Source organism: Carassius auratus, unplaced genomic scaffold, assembly GCF_003368295.1.
Source record: "Carassius auratus strain Wakin unplaced genomic scaffold, ASM336829v1 scaf_tig00013767, whole genome shotgun sequence".
Lineage (NCBI taxonomy): Eukaryota > Metazoa > Chordata > Actinopteri > Cypriniformes > Cyprinidae > Carassius > Carassius auratus.
In genome coordinates, this window is record NW_020524440.1 from 505,569 (window position 1) to 527,766 (window position 22,198).

General features: G+C 35.9%; 1 protein-coding gene across 1 annotated transcript in view; it reads right to left on the bottom strand.

The window, feature by feature from the left end:
* LOC113074143 (potassium voltage-gated channel subfamily D member 1-like) overlaps positions 1-20,513 on the bottom strand; it is a 55,837-nt gene extending 35,324 nt beyond the window's left edge. The window contains exons 1-2 of the mRNA XM_026246883.1: positions 20,321-20,513; positions 17,632-19,461 (exon numbers count right to left, since the gene is read on the bottom strand). Of these exons, the coding sequence (XP_026102668.1) occupies positions 17,632-18,746 (1,115 nt within the window). The 5' untranslated portion in view covers positions 18,747-19,461; positions 20,321-20,513. The remainder of the gene's footprint in view (positions 1-17,631; positions 19,462-20,320) is intronic.
* Between the last annotated feature and the right edge of the window lie 1,685 nt (positions 20,514-22,198).

Genomic DNA, 22,198 nt, shown 5'->3' on the forward strand with positions numbered 1-22,198 from the left:
GATCTCTGCTGGCATTCCACCTATTGTGACATTTGACAGAGCACCAATTAGGATCCATCTGCTGTTTCACATTCTTTCCTTTTTTATCAAAGCTTTGAAGCTAAACAAACAGAACTAATCATAGGCCTGACTTCCAGCAGATCTCCATAAATGGAAAGCCAACACTGATGCTGTGAGTGTGCTGAAATGCTTCGTCCGTGAGACATACAGTATATGCGGCATTCACAGGTTAAATGGACCACCTGTTCACAAACATCATCAGTGTAGAAAACTAAAGAGAGTAAAAAGCTGTGGTTTATTCCCGTATGAAAAGCGGGCCTCAGAAACAGGAGAGAGGAGCTCTTCAATAACACCAGGATTTTATTATGCAATCTACAAATACCAAATGTGTGATTTAAAACTACTAGGTTATGAGATATGGGAATAAGGAGTCTCAGAATAAATGATATAGTGAAAATCTAAATGACAACATCTGCCTGCATTTTACCATTAAAAACACTGTAGCCTGTAGGATTAATGGGAGTGTTCCTGACATAAACAATATTTCAAATATTAATAATCCTGTCTCTTCTGACACCATCTGAAATCACATATGTACCAACTACAGAGTAGGTGAAAAACAGTACATGGAAAGACTAGTATGTCCCCAGATGACCTACTGCTTCCAGTGAGATTATAGATTACAGTCTAGATTATATCCATATACTACTGTACACACATTCATACAGAACATACGTTCTTACAATAAGTACCAACTCAAGAGAGTATGTGATTTCGGACACAGACCCTGTTTTAATTCAATTCTAAGGCAGTATGACATCCCAAAATGCATTGCAACGGGCTCAGCGTAAAAAACAAAGCCAATATGGTAGACAAAGTAGGATGTATTTATAAAAAAGAAACTTATATGTCATTAGAGAAAAGCATAAAATTAGTACTTTATCCAACTATGTGTGCTATTGTGCCTTTAGACAAGCAACATCATGTACTGAGAATCTGAGAGTTCTTTGGAATAAATTTGGAAAGTAAATAGGGTCCATTCTGATTTAATGTTGAGAAAAGACAGATGAAGTATTGAACAATTCTTCCAAGATATATCAAAGCCAGCCAAGCTGAAAAGACTCCATACCCTGCAGTTTCAGTTTAACAGATGAAAATTCATTCCCTATTCTGTCATCAGACCATCAGACCTCCATCCATCTGTAATATAGGAATGGACATAAATTTAATTGAGTGAAAAAAGTGTCCTTTTATTGAAGATCTGACCAGAGAAATGCTGAACTAAAAGGAGCTTGAACCCTTAAAGAGAGACAAAAACCAAAGCAAACAAGCATTTGAAGAAATTCTGTGAAAAGACTGTTTCTTACCAGTAAGATTTTTTGTTTCTTTTTTTAAAAATAAGATTTTTATGCTCATCAAGGCTCTATTTTTTAAAACAAAAATACAGAAAAAACTGTAATATTGTGAAATATTATTACAATTTAAAATAATGATTTTCTAGTTCAACATACTTTAAAATATAATTTATTCATGTGATGCAAAGCTAAAGTTTCAGCATCATTACTCCAGTCTTCAGTGTCACATGATCCTTCAGAAATCATTCTAATATGCTGAATTTTTATCAATGTTGGAAACTGGTGTCCTGCTTAATATTTTTTTTTTTTTTTTTTTTTTTTTTTTTGGAACCTTTGAAACTTTTTCAGGATGCTTTGATGAATAAAAAGTTAAATGAACAGCATTTATTAAAGTCTTTAATATCGCTTTGTTATGAATTTAGCACATCCATGCTGAATACGACTATTGACTTTTTTCAAAAAAGAAAGAATAATCCTTTTACTGATCCCAAACTTTTATATTGTATATTGTGTGTATTGTTACAAAAAATTTAAAAAAAAAATAAAGATAAAAGATGTTAAAAGATGAAAGATATTTAAAGATAAAAGCTTTTATTTTCTTTTAACATTTTTATGAACCAAAGAATACAAGATCTGAAAATATCAACTGTCTGTCATTGGTTATACATACAAATCAACTCATCCCACTACTAGTATTTTACATATTAAGTACAGAAAACATTGTTTTGAAATAAGAAAATGATTAACAAGTTCAGAAACGTGAACAGTGGTTTCACAGAAACTCAGCAAATACAAAGCTACCTCTTGGCTATTAGCTTTACCTCATCAAGTATGTGCAATATTTTGTGATGACTTATTAATGGGAAGTACATTAAAATGACAAGAGAATGGATTGGGAATTATGTTCTTCCTTCACCCCCCAATAGTTGATTGTTTACACCACCTGCCCCATTAAAAAGCTGCACAAACCCAACATCAGCTAATAACTGCATCTGTATGACCCATATGCTGCACTTGAGTCTAATCCCCGTGCTTCAGTTTATGAGCCAAGTGCGCAAACAGGAAGAGTTTTATATCCAAAGTTTAATTTCCGGAAATCTGTTTCCAATTCTGATATACTGGTGTGCAAAGAGAAGGCCAGAAGTAAAGGTCAAAAAGAGCATGATTATGATGAAATTTAATTTATATGACCTTCATTTAGACAGAACAGAACATGATGTGATCACATATATATTAGGCTACATACATATGAAGAGTTCAAATGCAAAAGCCTCTAATTACCATCTGAAATTCTAATCTAAAATTAGCATTTTTATCAGGCTAAATATATATAAATAATAAGATATATATAAATATATATAGATGTGAACAAACTTTACATTTGTTACATTTGAAACCACATAAAAAATTATGTCACTGCCCATGTTCATCAATCAGGAACTTATAATAATTTGTTACATGCAAAGGGTCATATGAAAAGTGTAAACACATAAAAGTCTTAATAGTGCAGTAGCAAAAAACTTCTAGGACCTGTTTCACACCTCAGTGTGTGTTTGTGCAAAAGAGCAGTCCAGGGATGTACAAATTGAATTGATTTAATTAATCCAATTTTAGTACATGCACACACCTTAAAGTCTTGTTTACCCAAAGCTATTGAAATGTTCCAGCTTTTTTTGCCCAAGGGAATTTTTTTTTATAACGTTTTAAAAAGAAAAAATATAAATCGCCAAAAACATAAAAAGCATAATTTACCTACTAAAAGTTAGTGGAACTAAACCATTTGCAGTGAATGGGTGCCATCAGGATGCGAGTACAAACAGCTGATACAAAAATATAAATAATCCATAAGTAATACAAGTAATCTAAATGTTGTTCATAATAAACAAATCCATCATAAAGACTTTTTAACTACAAACCCAAATCCTGGACAGCTTGAGGGAAGAGTAAATTTACAGCATATTTTCATTATTGTGTGAACCACTCCCTTGAGGTTTAGAGGCAGTAAATAAAAAGAAAATTAAATCGTAACATTTAAAAGTGCGGAAAAAGAGGCCTGAAATGCTACAAAAAATTACAATATAACTAGGAACACAGGAACATAGTCCAGCCCAGTCGTACAAGTGCTCAAAATAAGAAAGGCTGCACAGCTGACATTCATCATGATTACTGTCAGATAAATAAAAGTATTTTCCAATCATGCAGAAAGGTGATAATTGTCTTAGGGATGAGGGGAACTGGCAGGGACTTAATTTGACTCCACATTGGAAGCTGTAGAAACATCTAATTAAAGATCTGTGTACTACACACATGTGACCAGCACTCAACGTGACCGTTAGACTCAACTCTTAAGCATTTTTAGCATGTCAGACCTCTGATGAACAGTTTAAACTCAGATAATCCATGTTGCTATGGAACATGGAAAAAGTCATGATGTCTGCTCTTTCTGGAACAAAATGAGAGCTCTTGGGCTAAAATGATAAAGTGCACCCTAAATATAGCAAATATATCCATTTCTCAAAGTATATTTAATTCATGACACATTGTTGCATAATCAGGTCAACACTAATAATTTTGTTCACAAAATGATGGCTGTTGATTATATAATATAGAGGAGACCAGGTCTGGTTATCACACTTTTTCCTCTAGTGAATATTTCTCCGGGTGGGGTTTATTTTTCAATGTCTTTTTTTATGCATAAATAATTATCTTAAAAAGCCATTTCAGTTCAATTTACAGTTAGATTACGGCTCATTAAATCCACAGATTTTTTTCTTCACTCATGGGGTGATTTGTCATTAAACATGCTCTTGTAAAGTCTTCAGAAAAATTAAACAATAAAATAAATGTAAAAACAAAACTTATGAACAATAAGTCGTCAACATGTTTTTCCATTACTTTAGCTCATAAAATCAATTAAAACGATTTCAATTTCATAATTCAAGTTATACAAAATGTATTTTTTTTTTCATTTATTTATTTTAGTTTATTTATTACAGTGAATGTGGCAAAATGTTAAATTTATTAAAATATTTTAATATTAAAACTCTTTTGGTCAGCAGAAATTAAGACTAATGTATTAGTCTTCATATTACAATACATACAAGATATGTGGCCACTTGCCACATATCTTTTTTTTTTTTTTTTTTGTACATATTTTGAGTCAAAACTTTCCTGAGAAACTGCTCGTGTGACAACTAGTCCTGTACTGTATAAATTAAAAAAAATCTCAAATATCTTTTGACTTCTTACAAAATGATACTGTTTTCTGACATTACTGCACATGTTATTGAAATGCCTGAATGTACATTACAAACCATATTAAAGTCACTATAAAGGTGGCTCTCTCACAGGTGACATTGAGCTCTGATTTTCCCTCCAGAACTGGACATGTTTAGTGGGCTATAAATCAAAAGCACAATGAACAATGAACAGTTCTCTAGATGATTAATGTGATTAACTATCAGAGAGAAAATTAATGACTCTGTGTATAAACGCTAACTAGTTAATAATGAGAGGAAAAGAAGGAACAGAGATGGGAGCAGCAGATGAACACTGGGTTTGCTAATAAACCAGAAAGAACTGGACTAGACTGGACTGGACTGGACTGGACTGGAATAGAATAGAATAGAATAGAATGTTGCCAGACAACCAGGGTCTTGTCTTCTAAACTGTGATTTTTCTTAGTCCAAAAACATTGGCTCACATAAAGTGTTATTTTTTTTTCAATCCAGCTCTTCACCTTAAATGAATTTAACATCCACCTAAAAAAGAGACAGTCCCCCTGGAGTAACCTGGGGTTAACTGACTTCCTAAAGGGCAAAATAGTGATAATTCATGGGTCGTTTCTTGCTCTCAAGGATTGATCACCTTTAACCATGAAATGTGTAGGATTTTGGGCAAAGTGATGACAAATTAAAGGGATCGTTCACACAAAAATGAAAATCCTGTCATCATTTACCTTCATGTCATTCCAAACCTCTATGACTCACTTTCTTCTGAGAAACACAAAAGGAGAGTGAGAAAAATATAATTACATTTTGGGGGGGGGTGAACTAGGCCCTATCCCTTTAAGAGTTTAAAATCTTAGTTTGCATTAAATTTTCTATTTTTTATTCTGATTTAGAATAGAGTGATTCGCTCGTGTCGCTCGTATTCATGAAGTGTGACAAAAACAATTTTCTACACAGGAAGTCATCTGCATCTCTCAGTGAGACAATTATCCATCATATATTCTGTCATGTGCTCTTACTTTAGCCTTATGGTTGGGAAACTGTAATACCACATTTTCAAACCTACACACAACGGATACACACCTTCACACAGCACACATGCAGCTCTCAGTGTATAAATGGATTTGTACTTTCAGGTTCCCACAGGTTCGTGTGCGGCACGGTCCAAGGACAATTGATTCTCTTCCAGCACACCTGAGCATAAGAGCGTTTCTTCATGCAAATATGCTCAGTGATTCAAAGAAAAGACCTTATGAACAATCCCAGTCTGAAGATCTATAGACTCCTGACCTCACCAACAAATCATTAAAAAAAAACATAAAATCTAATTCATAAACATCTACATTCTAATTACTATACATATTAATTATATGGCCCTTATTATCTTGTAATCATCGCAGATCATAAGCATACAATGAGTAACAATTCCTGTTTGTTTTTTTTTCTAAATGGGTCATGTGTTTTTTTATCATATTTACTTCATCTTAAAATAATTAAATGTAAATTTAAATAAGTATGTAAATTTAATTATTCTTCATCTAACCCTGGCTAAGTGAATGTTTGTAATTATTAATTCTTATCTGTCAGTACAATGACACATTAAAGGATTGCTCCACCACAAAATTAAAATGTTGTCATTAATCACTTACCCCCATGTACCCCCAAGCTCTGTTCGTCTTCAGAACACAATTTAAGATGTTTTGGATGAAAACCTAAAGGCTTTAGACTGTCCCATAGACTGCCAAGTAAACAACAGTGTCATGGTACATTAAAGGTATTCAATAATTTATTTGTCAACGGTCCTCTCTGTGTCACTCCATATCACCGTACTGCGTATGCTCTTCTGTGTCATCCACGCCAAAAGGATGTGCTGTTTCTATATGTATTTAGCTTTGATTTGAAAGAAAACAGCGCATCCTTGTGGCACGGGGGACTATTTTTGAAAATAGGCTCATTTTCCAACTTCCCTAGAGTTAAACTGTTGAGTTTTACAGTTTTCGAATCCATTCAGACGATTTCCGGGTCTGGTGGTAGCCTTTTTAGCTTAGCTTAGCATAGATCATTGAATTAGATTAGACTGTTAGCATCTCGCTCAAAAATTTCCAAAGAGTTTCAATATTTTTCCTATTAAAAAACTCCACTCTTCTGTGTACTAAGACTGATGGAAAAATTTAAAGTTGTGATTTTCTAGGCTGATATGGCTAGGAATTAAACTCATTACGGTGTCATAATCAAGGAATTTGATGCCATACAATGAGTGATATTGATATTGATATTGATATTGGTATTAAGCAGTGCCTGAAAATAGTCCCCAGCAGCTGCGTAATATCACAATTAAAAAAAAAAATAGTTGAGTGTTCCTTTAAAGCAACAGTATTCTGTACACACCACTTTCATAGTGCCTGCACTTCAGTCTAGTGAAGCTCCTATGGGAAAGGTGTGGACCTCGCCACAAGCACAAGCAGGAGAGGAAATTATGTTAGTTTTGTAATTTTTCTCCACAAAGGCGGTAAATGGGTCAGGCTCATGCACACAGAAGGACCACAGCCAGGGGCCACCTGACTGAGCAGCTACGATTATTTTTGGATAGGAGTGAGGTGTAAGTTGGCTAAATCATGTCAGGAACCCTGAAGAATAGGAGGGAGCATTTTAGCAACCGCACCATGGAGACAAATTTTGTAAAGTGCTTACTTTGTAAATCATTTCTTACAAACACTGTTTAAGCAATGCCTCTCCGTATCACAGTTTGAATGGTTTATATACTTGTGATGATTAATCTGGGTCACTGTAACCATAACCAACCTTCACATTCATAGATGTGTCTGATGAGAATTACATGCATGGGAAAAAATATAATCATCTTGTAACTTCTAAGAGTTGGATTTTTTGACCATGAGTTGACTTTCTAAATGATGTGTTCGCTATAAATCTATTACTCAGAAAGTTCTCCAACATCCCTTGTCCTTCATAAAACATGTGAAAGGCAATGGGAACCTCTATTTGAGCTTTCGTTCAATCCCAGTATTGTGACACAAAGCTAGTTCTGATGGGAGTGTCTCATGGCTCTGTCCTGGGCCCGCTATTATTATTACTGTCAAATTGATTTAAAATATCTCCCTCTTCCTGACCACTGACCCTTATCCTAAGATTTATTAAACTACAAGGATAATACATGCTCAGCACCTTTACGCCAAGGATATTTGGACTTGTGTCATCACCTCTGCTGTCTCCGCACAATAAATACGATATTTACACGTGACCTTTTGACATTTAATATTCTGTTCTCATGTATGTGATAACCTGCAACCTCATAGGCAAGGTAAAATTAGACCTCTGAAATTTCACTGAATCGTTATTTCTTATGCTGTTAAGTTGTTAATCATTTCAAACATCTGAATGAAATGACAGATAATTACCATGGGATACAGCTGAGAGGCATTTTCACTCTAATCCATCATATGGCACCATATGTCTCTCTAGACCTCAACAAATCCTTTTATCTGCAGCCAATCCAGGTATGATCTCTTTTCCCTGTAAAATTATGAATTGCCTGTTATTGTCTGGACCCTGAGAGCTGTCAGGGAGCCAGCATGAATGAGAACTACAGGGTTCGTTACAAGTCCTTTAAGCTTTGTTTAGACAGGAAGAAGAAGAAAAAAACTTAATCCAAATCTGATTAGTCTAAAGAGAGCGAGAGAGAGAGAGAGAAATAAAAAAGTTCAGACTTTTGGATTTTCTTTATCAAATCTTATTAGTCTTAAGATAAAACATGAATAAATACTACTTTACCTTTAAAAAATCTGACTTTGAATATCTGACTCCAATTAGTCAAAAATATATAGTTACTGTATACATGTATATACTGTATATGCGTGCGTGTGTGTGTGTGTGTGCGTGTAAAGAAGAAAATGAAAAATATAAAACAAAAATAATTTATATAAGAAAAACTATTTACTACACTTATTTTAATTTACCGCACAAAGATCAGACTTGATGACTAAATTGTATTGGCAGTATGAAATAAAGCATTAGAGTTTATGAATCACAGACAAACAGCATAAAAAGACACAAGAAATGGCAAAAATATGTCAAGATGATTGGCTGAAAAACAGATGGACTTGGTGACTTACTCAATTGTGCATTTGTTAGCTTTTGCAAATATACAAATTGTATAATATTTACACATTTTTTGTAAACTGTAGTCATACAGTTTTAACCAGAAACCACACACATCACACAAAAACTGTGCCATCAAAAGCTGACAGTATCTAACCTAGATCACTTCTTCAGCAGAAGCTGGAAGTGTGGTGGAATTGGAAGAACATTTCAGACACTGCTTGTGCTTTTAAGAGCAATCTCTGAGTCCGAGATCCATCTGAGATCCAAACATCCATCAGAATGTGACATCCCGCTAAATTATAAAACAGAATGTCAAAAACACACAGTTATCAAAAATAAGGTCAACAGAATTATCTCTGGAGGAATTACGTTAAAGGTAGAGTTCAAACGAAAATTTTAATTGTGTCATCATTTACTCATTCTCACATCGATCCAAACACTTTCTTTTTTCTGCAAACCACAAAAGTAAAGGCGGAAGAATACCGTCAAAAAAGACAAAAAAAAGCAACATTAAATTATTTCCAAAGTAGTATGTTCCAAGCATTCTGAAGCCATATTTGTGTGAAGGAACCCAAAAGTCATTATTCGCTTCAAATCTTTCCTTCCGATGAACCTCTCAAATCTCATTTGCATTTCCGTATATTCAATGCACAACATGTGGAAATCTGTGCAGTTTGGGATCACTGATGTTCTTTATTTGTTGATTAAATATTCAAATCTTTAAGAATAAACAAAAGCTAATGAGACGGGAAAAAAGTAGAACAACTACTTAGAACTACTTTAAATAAAGTTTAGAAAAACTAAAAACTAAAAGGCTGTATTTTGCACAGATAGAACCATACTAGCATGCCCACAAATACAGGTTGGATGGCACTGCGTGCACTGAGTTTATTGAGAGACAGACAAACAAACATAATAAACAATAGATGCACAGAGCAGCCATATTGGATTCTGAAGTTGGAGTATTTTGATAGATAGATCGTGAGTAAATTTGCTTTCACCTTTGCAGGACTGTGATATGAAGAGTGTACAAAGTAACACGTCTATAGCAATAATGTGAAAGACCATAGCACATAACGTGCACAATACCAGTATAAACACAGATATCTATTGGTATAATATGCGTCACATGACTAAAATTGGGTCATCTTTTTCAAAAGCCTGTGTTTTAAAACTGTTTTAAAATGTATCCATTTTGGAGAGCGTTTTCAAAAAGCTCTGTTTAAAAATGACATCTCAGTGTGGACAGAAGGACAAAACAGAGAGAAAAAGATGCTTTCTCAAACTAAAACATATTAGTGTGGACAAGGCCTAATACAACCTGAATGGATGCTCCCTCTAGCAGCTTAATTGGATTTACACATACCCATGTAATGGTACATGTTTGGTTATATGAATTTAGGTGACAAACGTATAGCTAGCAAGCAAACTGTGGGGTGTAGTAATGGTAATGCGGCTGAGCAGCTGAGCACTGATGCTAATGCGCTCTAGTTATTATAGTGTGAATGTAACTCCACAATTCAACACAACATAGTTCACAGTCTTTGAAACATGTTTTCAGCAAAATATTTCTAACATTTACAATGTGTTTAGAAATAATAATTTGAATTGTCTTTACAATGACTTTAAATTCCTCTGTTTGTCAATTGTAAAAAAAAAAAAAAAAAAATCAACTGACATGATTGACTATAGTACTCAACATCGCAAAACCACTTTGTAAATAGAAACCTTTGACCAGATATGGAAAGCCCCACCCTGCATGTTGATGTGACTGGTTACAAACAGAAAACGAGGGCAGTTTCAAATCACATTTTTTAGACTGTCTTTGGTAAACTGCAGTTTAAAGGAGAAAATATATGGCAATGGTGTTGACAGACGAATTTGCATATGGTTTCCCTTTAAACATATTAAAAACAAAAGCAAAAAAATTATAAAAACACATGGTTCCTGCTGACTCCAGCACGAGATGAACTATGTGAACTGAACCAAGACCAGAAACATATTACATCACTAATACATTATTCTGACAGGTCATCAGTCTGGGGAGAAAAAAATGTAATAATAAAATAAGAGGCCCAATCCCATTACGCAGCCTGACAGCTTCAATGAAGTGATAAGTTGAGTGGTTTCTGTCACAGACATTAGCGCTTAGCGAGGCTGCTGTGGGGTCTCTTGGGTCTTGCATTGCTCAAGGACGACGGTTTTCCCACAAGACACTTATATAAGCCAAAAGCAGATGGCGAATGTGGACTCTAGAGAGGGAAGCTAACACCTTGGGACAACAAGTTTAGTCCTCTTATAAAGGAACAGATTAACATTATTCTCAAATTGGAGAGATTTTGAACAACCCATCACATCTGTTAATGATAAATGATGAAACAAGCAAAGACTAACATTTAACACACTGTGGTTGTGCCATGTTACAGTGACTGAAGCTCATCAAACCAATTAATCTGTAAATATTGTTTTGGATTACACAGAGTTTATTTCCTATATTTGATTGAAAAAAACATGCAATTCTATATCTTCCCTAATGTGCACTTTGGAAACTATAAGAATGTTTAGATGTATTAAATATTCTGTGTTAGTGTCAGCGCTGCAGTGCAGTGCACTGTGCACATGTTAGGACATAAGAGCTGCTCGCCCACAGGGACCCAAGTTTTAGTTTGACCTGGGTCAAGTCCCAGTCCCATTCACCTTCTCTCACCCTTTTTTCCTATTTTGTCTACACTCTACTTTCCTTAAAATGAAAGGGAAATAGACTGAAAGGCCCCCCCCCAAAAAAATAATAATAAATTATAAAATATTGTTTAGTTATTTATCTAAATAAAAAAACTAATAAATAAATAAGTAAATAAAAATAATAATACTAAGACTATAAATAATACAAATAAGAGTTGCATTAGAATTACATGAATTGGAACTGCTACACAAAGAAATTGAACACAGGTAATGCATCTACACTACAGTATTTTAATTAATCAATCATTCGGGGTTATTATAGTTAAAGGGATAATTCACCAAAAAATTAAAATATAATATAATTGGAGTTATATAAAAAAATGTCCTGGCTCTTCAAAGCTTTATAATTGCAGTGAAAGGGTGGTGATATTCAGTCGTCTAATAAACTGCGTCCATCCATCATAAAAATGTTCCACGTGGCTCCAGGGGGTTAATAAAGGCCTCCTGAAGCGAATCAATATGTTTGTGTAAGAAAAATATCCAATTTTACAACCATATTTACATAATCTCTTGCTCGGACACAGTCATGGCCTAATGGTTAGAGAGTCGAACTTGTAACCCCAAAAATTTGGGTCAATGTGGGTTTGAGTCTCAAGTCCAGCAGGGATTGTAGGTGGGGGGAGCTCTCACCAAGACTGAGGTGAGACCCTTGAGCAAGGCACCGGACCCTCAACTGCTCCCCGGACACCGCAGCAATATGGCTGCCCACTGCTCCAGGTGTGTAGCAACTCATAATGTAATAACTGCACATAATAATAAGTATTTAATTATTATGGAAATAAAATATTCATAATGTACACTGGTCAACACTGCAAACCTTGTAAATAGAAACATCTGATGGTCTCCAGAGTGCTAATGTAAATATGCACAGAAGAGTTTATATGTTAATATTACAGTTTCAACTAAAAGCTCTGGGTTTTGTTTTGTTTTGTTTTGGGGGGGTGATTAGCAAACTAAACAAGGTGTGACAAGGCGTGAACTGCTTTCTGTATGGTTTTAATGTGGAATGTTGCTTAAATACAGGAACAGTTGGCAATCATTCTTTGCATGTTTTAAACACTTAGATTATGTTCTTACTTTGGACATGCATTAAATGCACATCCTTGAAAGAGTGTAGTTTGCTGACATATTTACTTTAAAGTCTGAGTGAACCTTAAGTTGCTGTCGACTGGATTTCAGTGCGGTGGCGTATTTCCAACTGAAATTGAATATTGAGTAGAGGGCGGGGTTTTATTTTTGTGCTCCTCCTCTCATCTCTCACTCACAACAGACTAATGTCGGAGGGGCGTGGTTAAGCAACCACGCCCAAGCCGTCAAACTAACGTCATCAGAAAGGCATGCCATTCCAGAGCGAAAGTAAATGATCATATTTTGATTAAAGATTACCAAAACAAACACTTTTTTTTCAGAGGGTTAACTTGCACAGTTAATTGTTGACTTTAAGACTAGCAATGTGCACTAACAAAATAAATATAGTAAATTTTGATTTCATGTGGACTGGTATAATGACAATGACAGTGTTTATATATAAATATATTTTAATTGATCAAAATTATTTCTAGGAACAACTGAGTTGTGCCCCTACTAAATTCTATGTCCTTGAATTGAAAGTATTTTTTATGAACAAATTTGGAAAAAAACTAATAAAAGTTTCCAAAGTCTAATGTAGTCTGGGATAAATTGTGTTATCTGCCTCAGACAACGGCAGCACAGAGCACAAGTCAAATGAACAATTCTTTACTGTAATACAAGTTATAATGTGAATGTACATCAGAGGGTATGTTGAAAAATAAAGTACAACTTAAAATCACGCATCATTTCTGTGCCTATAAGCAGTTATAACCAGGTAAATCATCAGTATAACAGCTTGTGAAGAATGTGTCAGTTACAAGAAATGTACCTCAGGAAGATAAAACTGTCTAATCATATCGCCAAAACTATAAACACATAGGCCTATTCATTTGTGTACAGTATAAACAAGCTTTTATAACAACCATTTAAATGACTATCCCCCGCTTTCACAGACTAAAATCTAAGTCTGAGGTGTTTTAACTAAAAGAAACTTGCTCTGACTGATCTTAAGAAATCAATGCCTTTATTTTGTCTCAAAATGCACAACAATAAGGTTTTTTTTTTGTTTTTTTTTAAGGTACATACGTACAGGTACGTATAAAAAAATATATTTAAATGTCCTAATTGTACTATGGCCTAATCCTGGCTTAGTCTATATTGATAGATAATTATTTTAAATTATGTTCTGGTATTATCCTTTGAACTGTTATTACATTATAAGTTTCCACAATGTGTTCATAATGTAATAAATTTCTCATACAATAACCTGTTACATTATGTGATTTTTTTTATTACATTTAAGAATTAGTATTACATTATGAGCTCACAATTTTATTATGTTTTGAGAAAAATTATTACATTATAAACATTTTAAAATAATAATGTAATGCTTATTACATTTTGTGCAGTTTTTACATTATGTGCAGGTATTACATAATGAGTTGCTACAAGGTGTGTGTGTGTGTGTGCGTGCGTGCGTGCGTCCGTGCGTGTGTGTGTGTGTGTGTGTGTTCAGTACTGTGTGCTTGCACTGGGATGGGTTAAATGCAGAGCACAAATTCTGAGCGTGGTTCACCATACATCACTTCACTTCACTTCTGCTAACTGTCGTACATGTGTTCATTCATTTTAATTAATTTTAATTCTACTTCTCACATATTATCAAATGTAAATTTAAATTCTGCATTCTGTTGGGGATCTAATTAAATTTTTTCTTATTTTCTGCATATTTTTTAAAACTCAAAGCATGAACTGCTTCTGCCAAGATCACCTCTTTTACGAGCAGTTTTGTAATTTTTTACACTGTGCTTCTGTATCCTGCTTTTTCCCAGGTTGTATTAAATAATAACTTAAAGGGTGCATTAAACATTTAACACAGTATCCAACTGGAACAAAGCAGACATCCAAACGCTGCCCTGTCAAGGTCAAAGGAGAGGAAGCACAAAGTTTCATATTAAGTCCTGGTAATGTAAATTCCACTCGGCTGCCGCCACAGACTGACCAATCAAATCTTGCACTCACTGAAAGTCTCTAAAGAGTCTTTGCTCGCTCCTTTGATCTGCACATATGCATTTCTTTCTGCACAGTAAGGCTAAAGCTGAGTGTTTATCCAGCTATCTCCAGAGGGAACATGGCCAGTCAACCCAGGATAAACCATTAATGCATCAGGTGATCTCTGTGCTGTATCTTCAGGAACACCCACAAATATATTAATTTATTCAATTCAGACATTCATTAATATGCACGCTGAAGCATGCAACCTGATGAAGTTATTTGCCTTTTCATTGCCCGGGATTTCTAAACCACAGAAGTGCATAATTATATTTGGAAAATATGATTATAGGGTTTATAATGCCATACTTCTTGTCACTCTGTTTTTCATATTAACATATAAATGCAAACAGAAAGTACTGATTTTTAAAACCGAACATTACTTTTGCGGTTCCAACGTGACTGCTTCCAGATTAGATTTTCTTTGGAGACTATAGAATGGTCACATAGCCAGGTCTATGTAAAAGTAATTAGTTTGAAGGTGAAATGTCACTGGTTTTAAAGTTGCTGGATGGCATCACAGGCTTATTCTCAAGACACAAACTTGCTTTACATCATTATTCGCTCTCAAATCTCATTTGCATCTCCACATATTCAAACATGCTGGCTACAGTGATTTGACAAAAATCAAACAGGTTTTAGAACAACACAAGGATGAAAAATTATTAATATAAGTATTTTTGTTCTTTGTTTTGTTAGTTAAAAAAATAAAAGCAATTGAAATGCAAAAAAAATATATATATATTCTTCATGAAAGATGTGTGACAAAGGTTAAATACTTTGTTCAAATCAGCTCTAACTAGCAATAGCAACTACTACTAGATTACTACTCATAAGCATATTATACTGTAGATGACATAAAAGTCCGCATCACTGCATATACATGATAGACTGAAACCATAATAGATCAAACAGCTGAACCTCTAACATTAATGAGAACCATCTGTTTGGGAGCTGCTCTAAAAGAAATGGGCAAATCTAATAATATAATGCAGATTATATATTTAGCTGTCTATAATAGGTGGAAGAGATCCTATTATAGACAGTTCAATATGTACACAATTTTACATAAAATATGTAGACTTCTAGATAGCCACAACTATGCTCAGATACAGTTATCACCATATTACTATGATCAACATCCCTGCAGAAAGAGTCATGTATGGTGTGTATGTCATTTGACGAAAAACTGCTGAAACATGATAGCAGGTAATATACGTGTGTGCGATGATCATGTAAGCAGGATGATGTATTGCTTGGGAGTGTTAATACGCAGCTCCTGACATTTTCACGATAAGCTCAGATATTATGAATAATATGGTGCTATTTCCTACATTTACATAATGCATGGGATGAAGTCATTAACACTAATGTGAATGTGATAGCTAAACCTGTCCACTATTGTTACAGACCATCATCATTCGCCCCCCTACCCAAGAGCAACAGAAATGCGGTTGCACCAAATACAAACACAACAATACCGTGCATCAAAGTATCCAACGTATACTGGCTGCAACTAAAAATAGTATGTGAAACCATAATATACATTACAAATATGAGTTTGGAGCATAACCCCCAAGTCACTATGATCCAAACTGTGACTAACAAGATATATTGATAGATAGACGGGCATACTTTGTGCAGTTTACTGAACATACTGAAAAAATAGCAATAGGACATTGGGAAAACAGCCTACATGTGCTATAATCTGCATCACAATACTGTGCAACATCTGAATTATTCTCATTGCATCTGCGTGGGTGTTTTCTACCCAACATCAAGATGGAAAAAAAGAAACCATATTGAGATATTTTGCAAAGCAACCAAATGCTTCAGGACAAAGTTGGGGAAACACATACATACAGTATATACATAAAATGATGAATGTTTCATCTATCCTCCTCATCCTCTGCTCTGGAGCACAGTGACACAGCGTTCTACTCTTCATCCATCACTCTGAGGGATTAAACTGTATCAATGAACAAGGGAAAACTGGACTCTGTCGTTTCTGCTGCCTTCAAGCCTGACAGCAAAAAAAATGGCCAGAGATGTGGCTGAATACAATTGTGTAGAAAAAGCACATAAGTCATTCACAGCTCAGTTCATGAGCGAATGACTCACTACAGAGAACTGTAAGAGAGGTTTCATGGCATAACTGGAGGAATCAAAGGTACATATACTGGCTTTAGAGCAAAGGGTGATTTACTGTAGGTTTAACTAACTTTGTAAATTAGCATTTTTTTTTTGACATATCAGCAGTTGACTTGCCTAAATGGAAGCGAGAAGAAAAAAAAACTAACCCTGTTTCAAAAACTATATATTTTTTATACATAAAAATAATTATAAAGATACTAATTATAATAAATAATAATTATATATATATATATATATATATATATATATATATATATATATATATATATATATATATACTAATAATATATATATATATATATATATATATATATATATATATATATATATATATATATATATATATATTAAACTGAGTTTTTTTTTCTTCTCAATTTTCCATTTAGGTAAGACACCTTGCCTATATATAAAAATATGCTCATTTTCAAAGTTAGTGAAACCTAAATCACCCTTGGCTCTAATATATTTATAATTTTGCTTAAGATATATAAAAATAATAACGCTTTTCGTAAGACAACATCTTAAAAAAAACTGCTGCAAAACTAAACTTGAATGCTGGTAAGCAAATCAATGTTCAATTTAATCAATCTTTTAAAAAAAATTACGACATAACCCTGTTCATTCTTCATTGCAAAAGTTTTGTTTGTACTTACTGTATATATAAGCACACTGTCAGCATTATAAATGAGCAATGAAGCACTAAGTGGTTTGGATCACATGGGAATTTTCCAGAAAGTTTTTAATGGACCTCATCTACTCTACTTTTTTAATACTACCATGGAACTAGTTTCACTGCAGTCCGAACAAATGCCAGTCGACGGTCATAGAAAACCTCTCTGCGTAGAGAAGCCAGATCTGTCACATATTCAAAACATCACAAGCTGCAGATAAAAACGGAATGGACTTACCCAAGTGTTGTCATGGTGACTATGGTGTACCAGAAGGAGGCTGGGATGCTGGTGAAATTGGTTCCCTTAGTGCCTTTCTCCGCGTAAAACATGACGGTGGCAAATATGATGATGGCCATGGTGAGGGAAAACAGGAGGAAGCCCAACTCGGAAGCACAGCTCTTCAGAGTATAACCCAGGATCCGCAGGCCCTGAGAATGACGCGAGAACTTGAAGATCCGGAAGACGCGGAACACTCTTAACGTGACGAACGCTCCGCTCACGTCCTCATTCTCAGGCATGACCAGGCCGATGTAGTATGGCATGATGGCAACAACGTCGATTACACTCATGACCGAGCGCATGAACTTGCAGCGGCTGGGCGCGGCGAAAAGCCTCATGAGGTACTCGAACGTAAAGATGAGGACGCAGGCCGTGTCCATGCAGAAAAACGCCAGCGAGTACTTCTCGCCACATGGCAAGTCTTTCTTGCTGCCTTTGAGGGGTCGGCAGGGGACAGTTTCCACCACGTTTGCTATAACCGAGACGGCAATGAAGAAGCCAGTGACATAGTAGAAAACGAGAGCCATGGTGCTCGTGTGGGGGTTTTCAAAGGCACGCCACAAACGTTCCCGATGTGTGCTGTTTGGTGGCAAAGGGGTGTCCGTCCCCATCTCGGCCTCCGTGTCCTCGGCCAAACGTTCCTGGTTCTCTTTCTTGCGATCCCTGTACTCTTCCATGCAGCAGTCACCGATAATATCTGGCACGATGCCGTAAAACGCCAGCTCCTCATCGAAGGCCTGAACGCACTCCTGCCTCGGGTAGTGAAGCTTGCCGGTGCGGTAGAAGTTCAAAATGTGCCGGAACATTTCCGGGTCCCTGTCGAAGAAATACTCCTGAGTGTCCTCGTTGTAGAAAAACTCCTTTTCCGAGCTGCCCAGCAGAGTGTCGGGATAGCGGTCCAGCGTGTTCTTCCATGTCTGGAAGCGGAGCCCGCTCACGTTTACGTACAGGATCTCGTCGTTGCGGCTTTTTTTGTCCACAGGTGGTTTGGGCATGATTTTCTTGGCCAGAGGAAGCCAGCCAACGGCCGCTGCCCTGGCAAACGGTAGCCATGTTGCCACTCCAGCAGCCATGTTTAATTTGGTGGCTAAACGTTGTTAACGAATCAAAAACACCAGTATGGGGGAATGCCTGTCAGTCCTGAGAAGTTTTTCTGAACCTTTTTGGACCAGAAAGAGTCTTTCCAACCTAATCATCCGAGCTGAGGATCTCAGACTAGTTCCTGGATTTGTCTGCACATCTAATACGCTAGGAAGGAATCCTGTGAGGTAAATTGAAGTAGGCAAATGTTTTCATTATCTGCTACAAATAAGTGAGGTTGTCAAAGTGTCAAAGCCATTTGAATCTCAGGTTCTCCATATATCAAAGAAGATTCTGAAATGACCCATTAAAAATTAATCGGCTCAAGTCTTTAGTTTGCAGAATGTGGCTGTTCAAAGAATCAGTTCAGCCATTTAAATGGTTAACCCTCTTGTCCATTTCTTGCAGGCTCTGCCGGAGAATACTGCTTTGTTGCTGTGCTGTACCGTTTTAAATTTGTATTAGTCTGTGATGAGGCTTTTCTGAAGTTATCAAGAAAACTATTTGTCCTCTACTGCATCCATTCTTCCGTTTGAAGGCCTTCTCCCTCCCTTTTTATGCAATTTCAAGACTCTTGCCCTTATTGTTCTTTCCTTTCTTCAGGCTTCAAGTGGCTACTCAATCTCACAAGAGGCTGAGAAGATTTTCAAACGGAGATCTCAAAACCACAGCCACCTGGACTCCACGTATGGACATTCCTTCATCCACCTGTCATGAAACAACAACAAATCCTTAGATGACGTCTGAGAGCAACATGGGATACAGTAGCTACTTTCACTAGCTTGTTTTACGTCAGAGACTGTTAAAATAAACAAGCTTCACAGTCTGTTTATGAGAGCTCTCGCACGCTAAAGTCATCCACACTTTGCACTACAAAGAAAACGTGCCATAACAGTTTAAATATATAAAACATATATATACACAGAAATACATTCATAAATTGCATATAAATATATATATATATATATATATATGTGTTCAGGTTATTAACAATCAATATGCAATGCATAAAGTCAATCAAAAATGTGTTTTCCCACCTCTAAGCTAATGCAACTTCCTGTTGCATCTAAATGTCTCAGTATGAAGAACCTCCCTAATCCAGAATCGGATTTAAAACCTAAACAAACTTTTTAAGGTATCATCACATAACCACACAGCTGCCCTTAAGGGTGTTGTTGGAGGACTGGTGACCCAGCCCAGTCCCAACATAATGCATACAACATGCTCCCACCATCAAGTATCAATAATGCATTACTCTACACCTTCTGCACCATGCGTAAGACCATGCACATAGAAGATGAAAAGTAAATTATGGGTTTACTTTGGGTTTACTTTAGCACTAATGCAGCTCTGACTACATCACAGCCCATAAACCAACTTATTCTTTCTTTTTTTTACTCAAACACATCAGACAGGGGTGCAAACACAAATGTAGGTGCTCTTAAATTTAGGTATCCCTAAAGTGACTCCCAAAATTAATGAGAGCTGTAAATAAAATGACATAGAAAAGTCAAGCAAGTTGCCAGCAGTAACGATAAGTAATGATTTATCTTTAAAGACTGGTTACCTCTGAGACAGATGAGAGGAGGAAGAGTTCAATTTGACAGAAAGCTGATGAAAGAAAGAAAAAGGAAAGAAACAGCAATCTCTCTGCATCAGTCCTGGCATCTCGCATGCAGCTTGTGAAGGAGCGACCGTAACGCCTAGTCCTCCTTGTCTCTCTCTCCTCTCCTCCACTGCTCTGTTGCATTCGTGCGCTGCCTCTCTCTCTCTCTCTTTCACTCTCTCCCATTTGCTTGCTCAACCTCCCCACCCAATTCCTCTCTCTCACCCTCTCTCTCTACACTTATACACATCCATTTAAAGCTTAATACCTCTTGCAAATGCATCCTGCCCTACAATGGGTCGTAGAGAACGAGGCAATAGCTCAGGTTTCAAACAACCTGACAATACTAGATCACACAATCTACTTGTGCCCTTTATTGCAGTTTACTGCATTCAGACACATCGCATCCTCTCCTCTTTCAACAGTTCGTTTCATGTTGCTCCACCTCGCTCGGCAGTGGGAGTAGCACTACAACTTCATTCTTATTTCAGTTTCCTCAACTGCTGCCATTACACTTCTGAAAGCAGTCTATAAGGAGAATTGATGGAGAATTTATTAAAATCATTGAAGAAGGTAAAAAAAAGAGATGCTTTGTGGGGTTTACATTAATGATATATAGCACAACATCATCCGATTTAATTTCCGCAACATTGTGTATGTCTTGTTTGGTATCATAAAATTGTGTTATATACAGTAGCTTATGAGTCAAAAGTTTGGACACACTTGACTGAATTTATGTTACATCTTTCAGAGACAATAAAACAGTGGTTCTCAACTATGAGGCCCGGGCTCACCAGGGTGCTTCAATAAATTTCAAAGGGGCCTTAAGATGAATTAAAAATCAAAATAAGACAAAGCAAGTATTGAAATAAGCTAAAACAACTATAACTCAAGCTCTTAAATCACTCTGCAACAATATATATATATATATACACAGTACAGACCAAAAGTTTGGAAACATTACTATTTTTAATGTTTTTGAAAGAAGTTTCTTCTGCTCATCAAGCCTGCATTTATTTGATCAAAAATACAGAAAAAAAATTAATATTGTGATATATTATTACAATTTAAAATAATTATTTTTAAATGTATTATACTTTAAATTATCATTTATTTTTGTGATGCAAAGCTGAATTTTTGGGATCATTATCAATCAATCAATCACCTTTATTTATATAGTGCTTTAAACAAAATACATTGCGTCAAAGCACTGAACAACATTCATTTGGAAAACAGTGTCTCAATAATGCAAAATGATAGTTAAAGGCAGTTCATCATTGAATTCAGTTATGTCATCTCTGTTCAGTTGAAATAGTGTCTGTTTTTATTTGCAATCAAGTCAATGATATCGCTGTAGATGAAGTGACCCCAACTAAGCAAGCCAGAGGCGACAGCGGCAAGGAACCGAAACTCCATCGGTGACAGAATGGAGAAAAAAACCTTGGGAGAAACCAGGCTCAGTTGGGGGGTCAGTTCTCCTCTGACCAGACGAAAACCAGTAGTTCAATTCCAGGCTGCAGCAAAGTCAGATTGTGCAGAAGAATCATCCGTTTCCTGTGGTCTTGTCCCGGTGGTCGTCTGAGACAAGGTCTTTACAGGGGTTCTGTATCTGGGGCTCTAGTTGTCCTGGTCTCCGCTGTCTTTCAGGGCAGTAGAGGTCCTTTCTAGGTGCTGATCCACCATCTGGTCTGGATACGTACTGGATTCGGGTGACTGCAGTGACCCTCTGATCTGGACACAGACTGGATCTCGTGGCCACGGTGACCTCGGAACAAGAGAGAAACAGACAAATATTAGCGTAGATGCCATTCTTCTAATGATGTAGAAAGTACGGTGTTA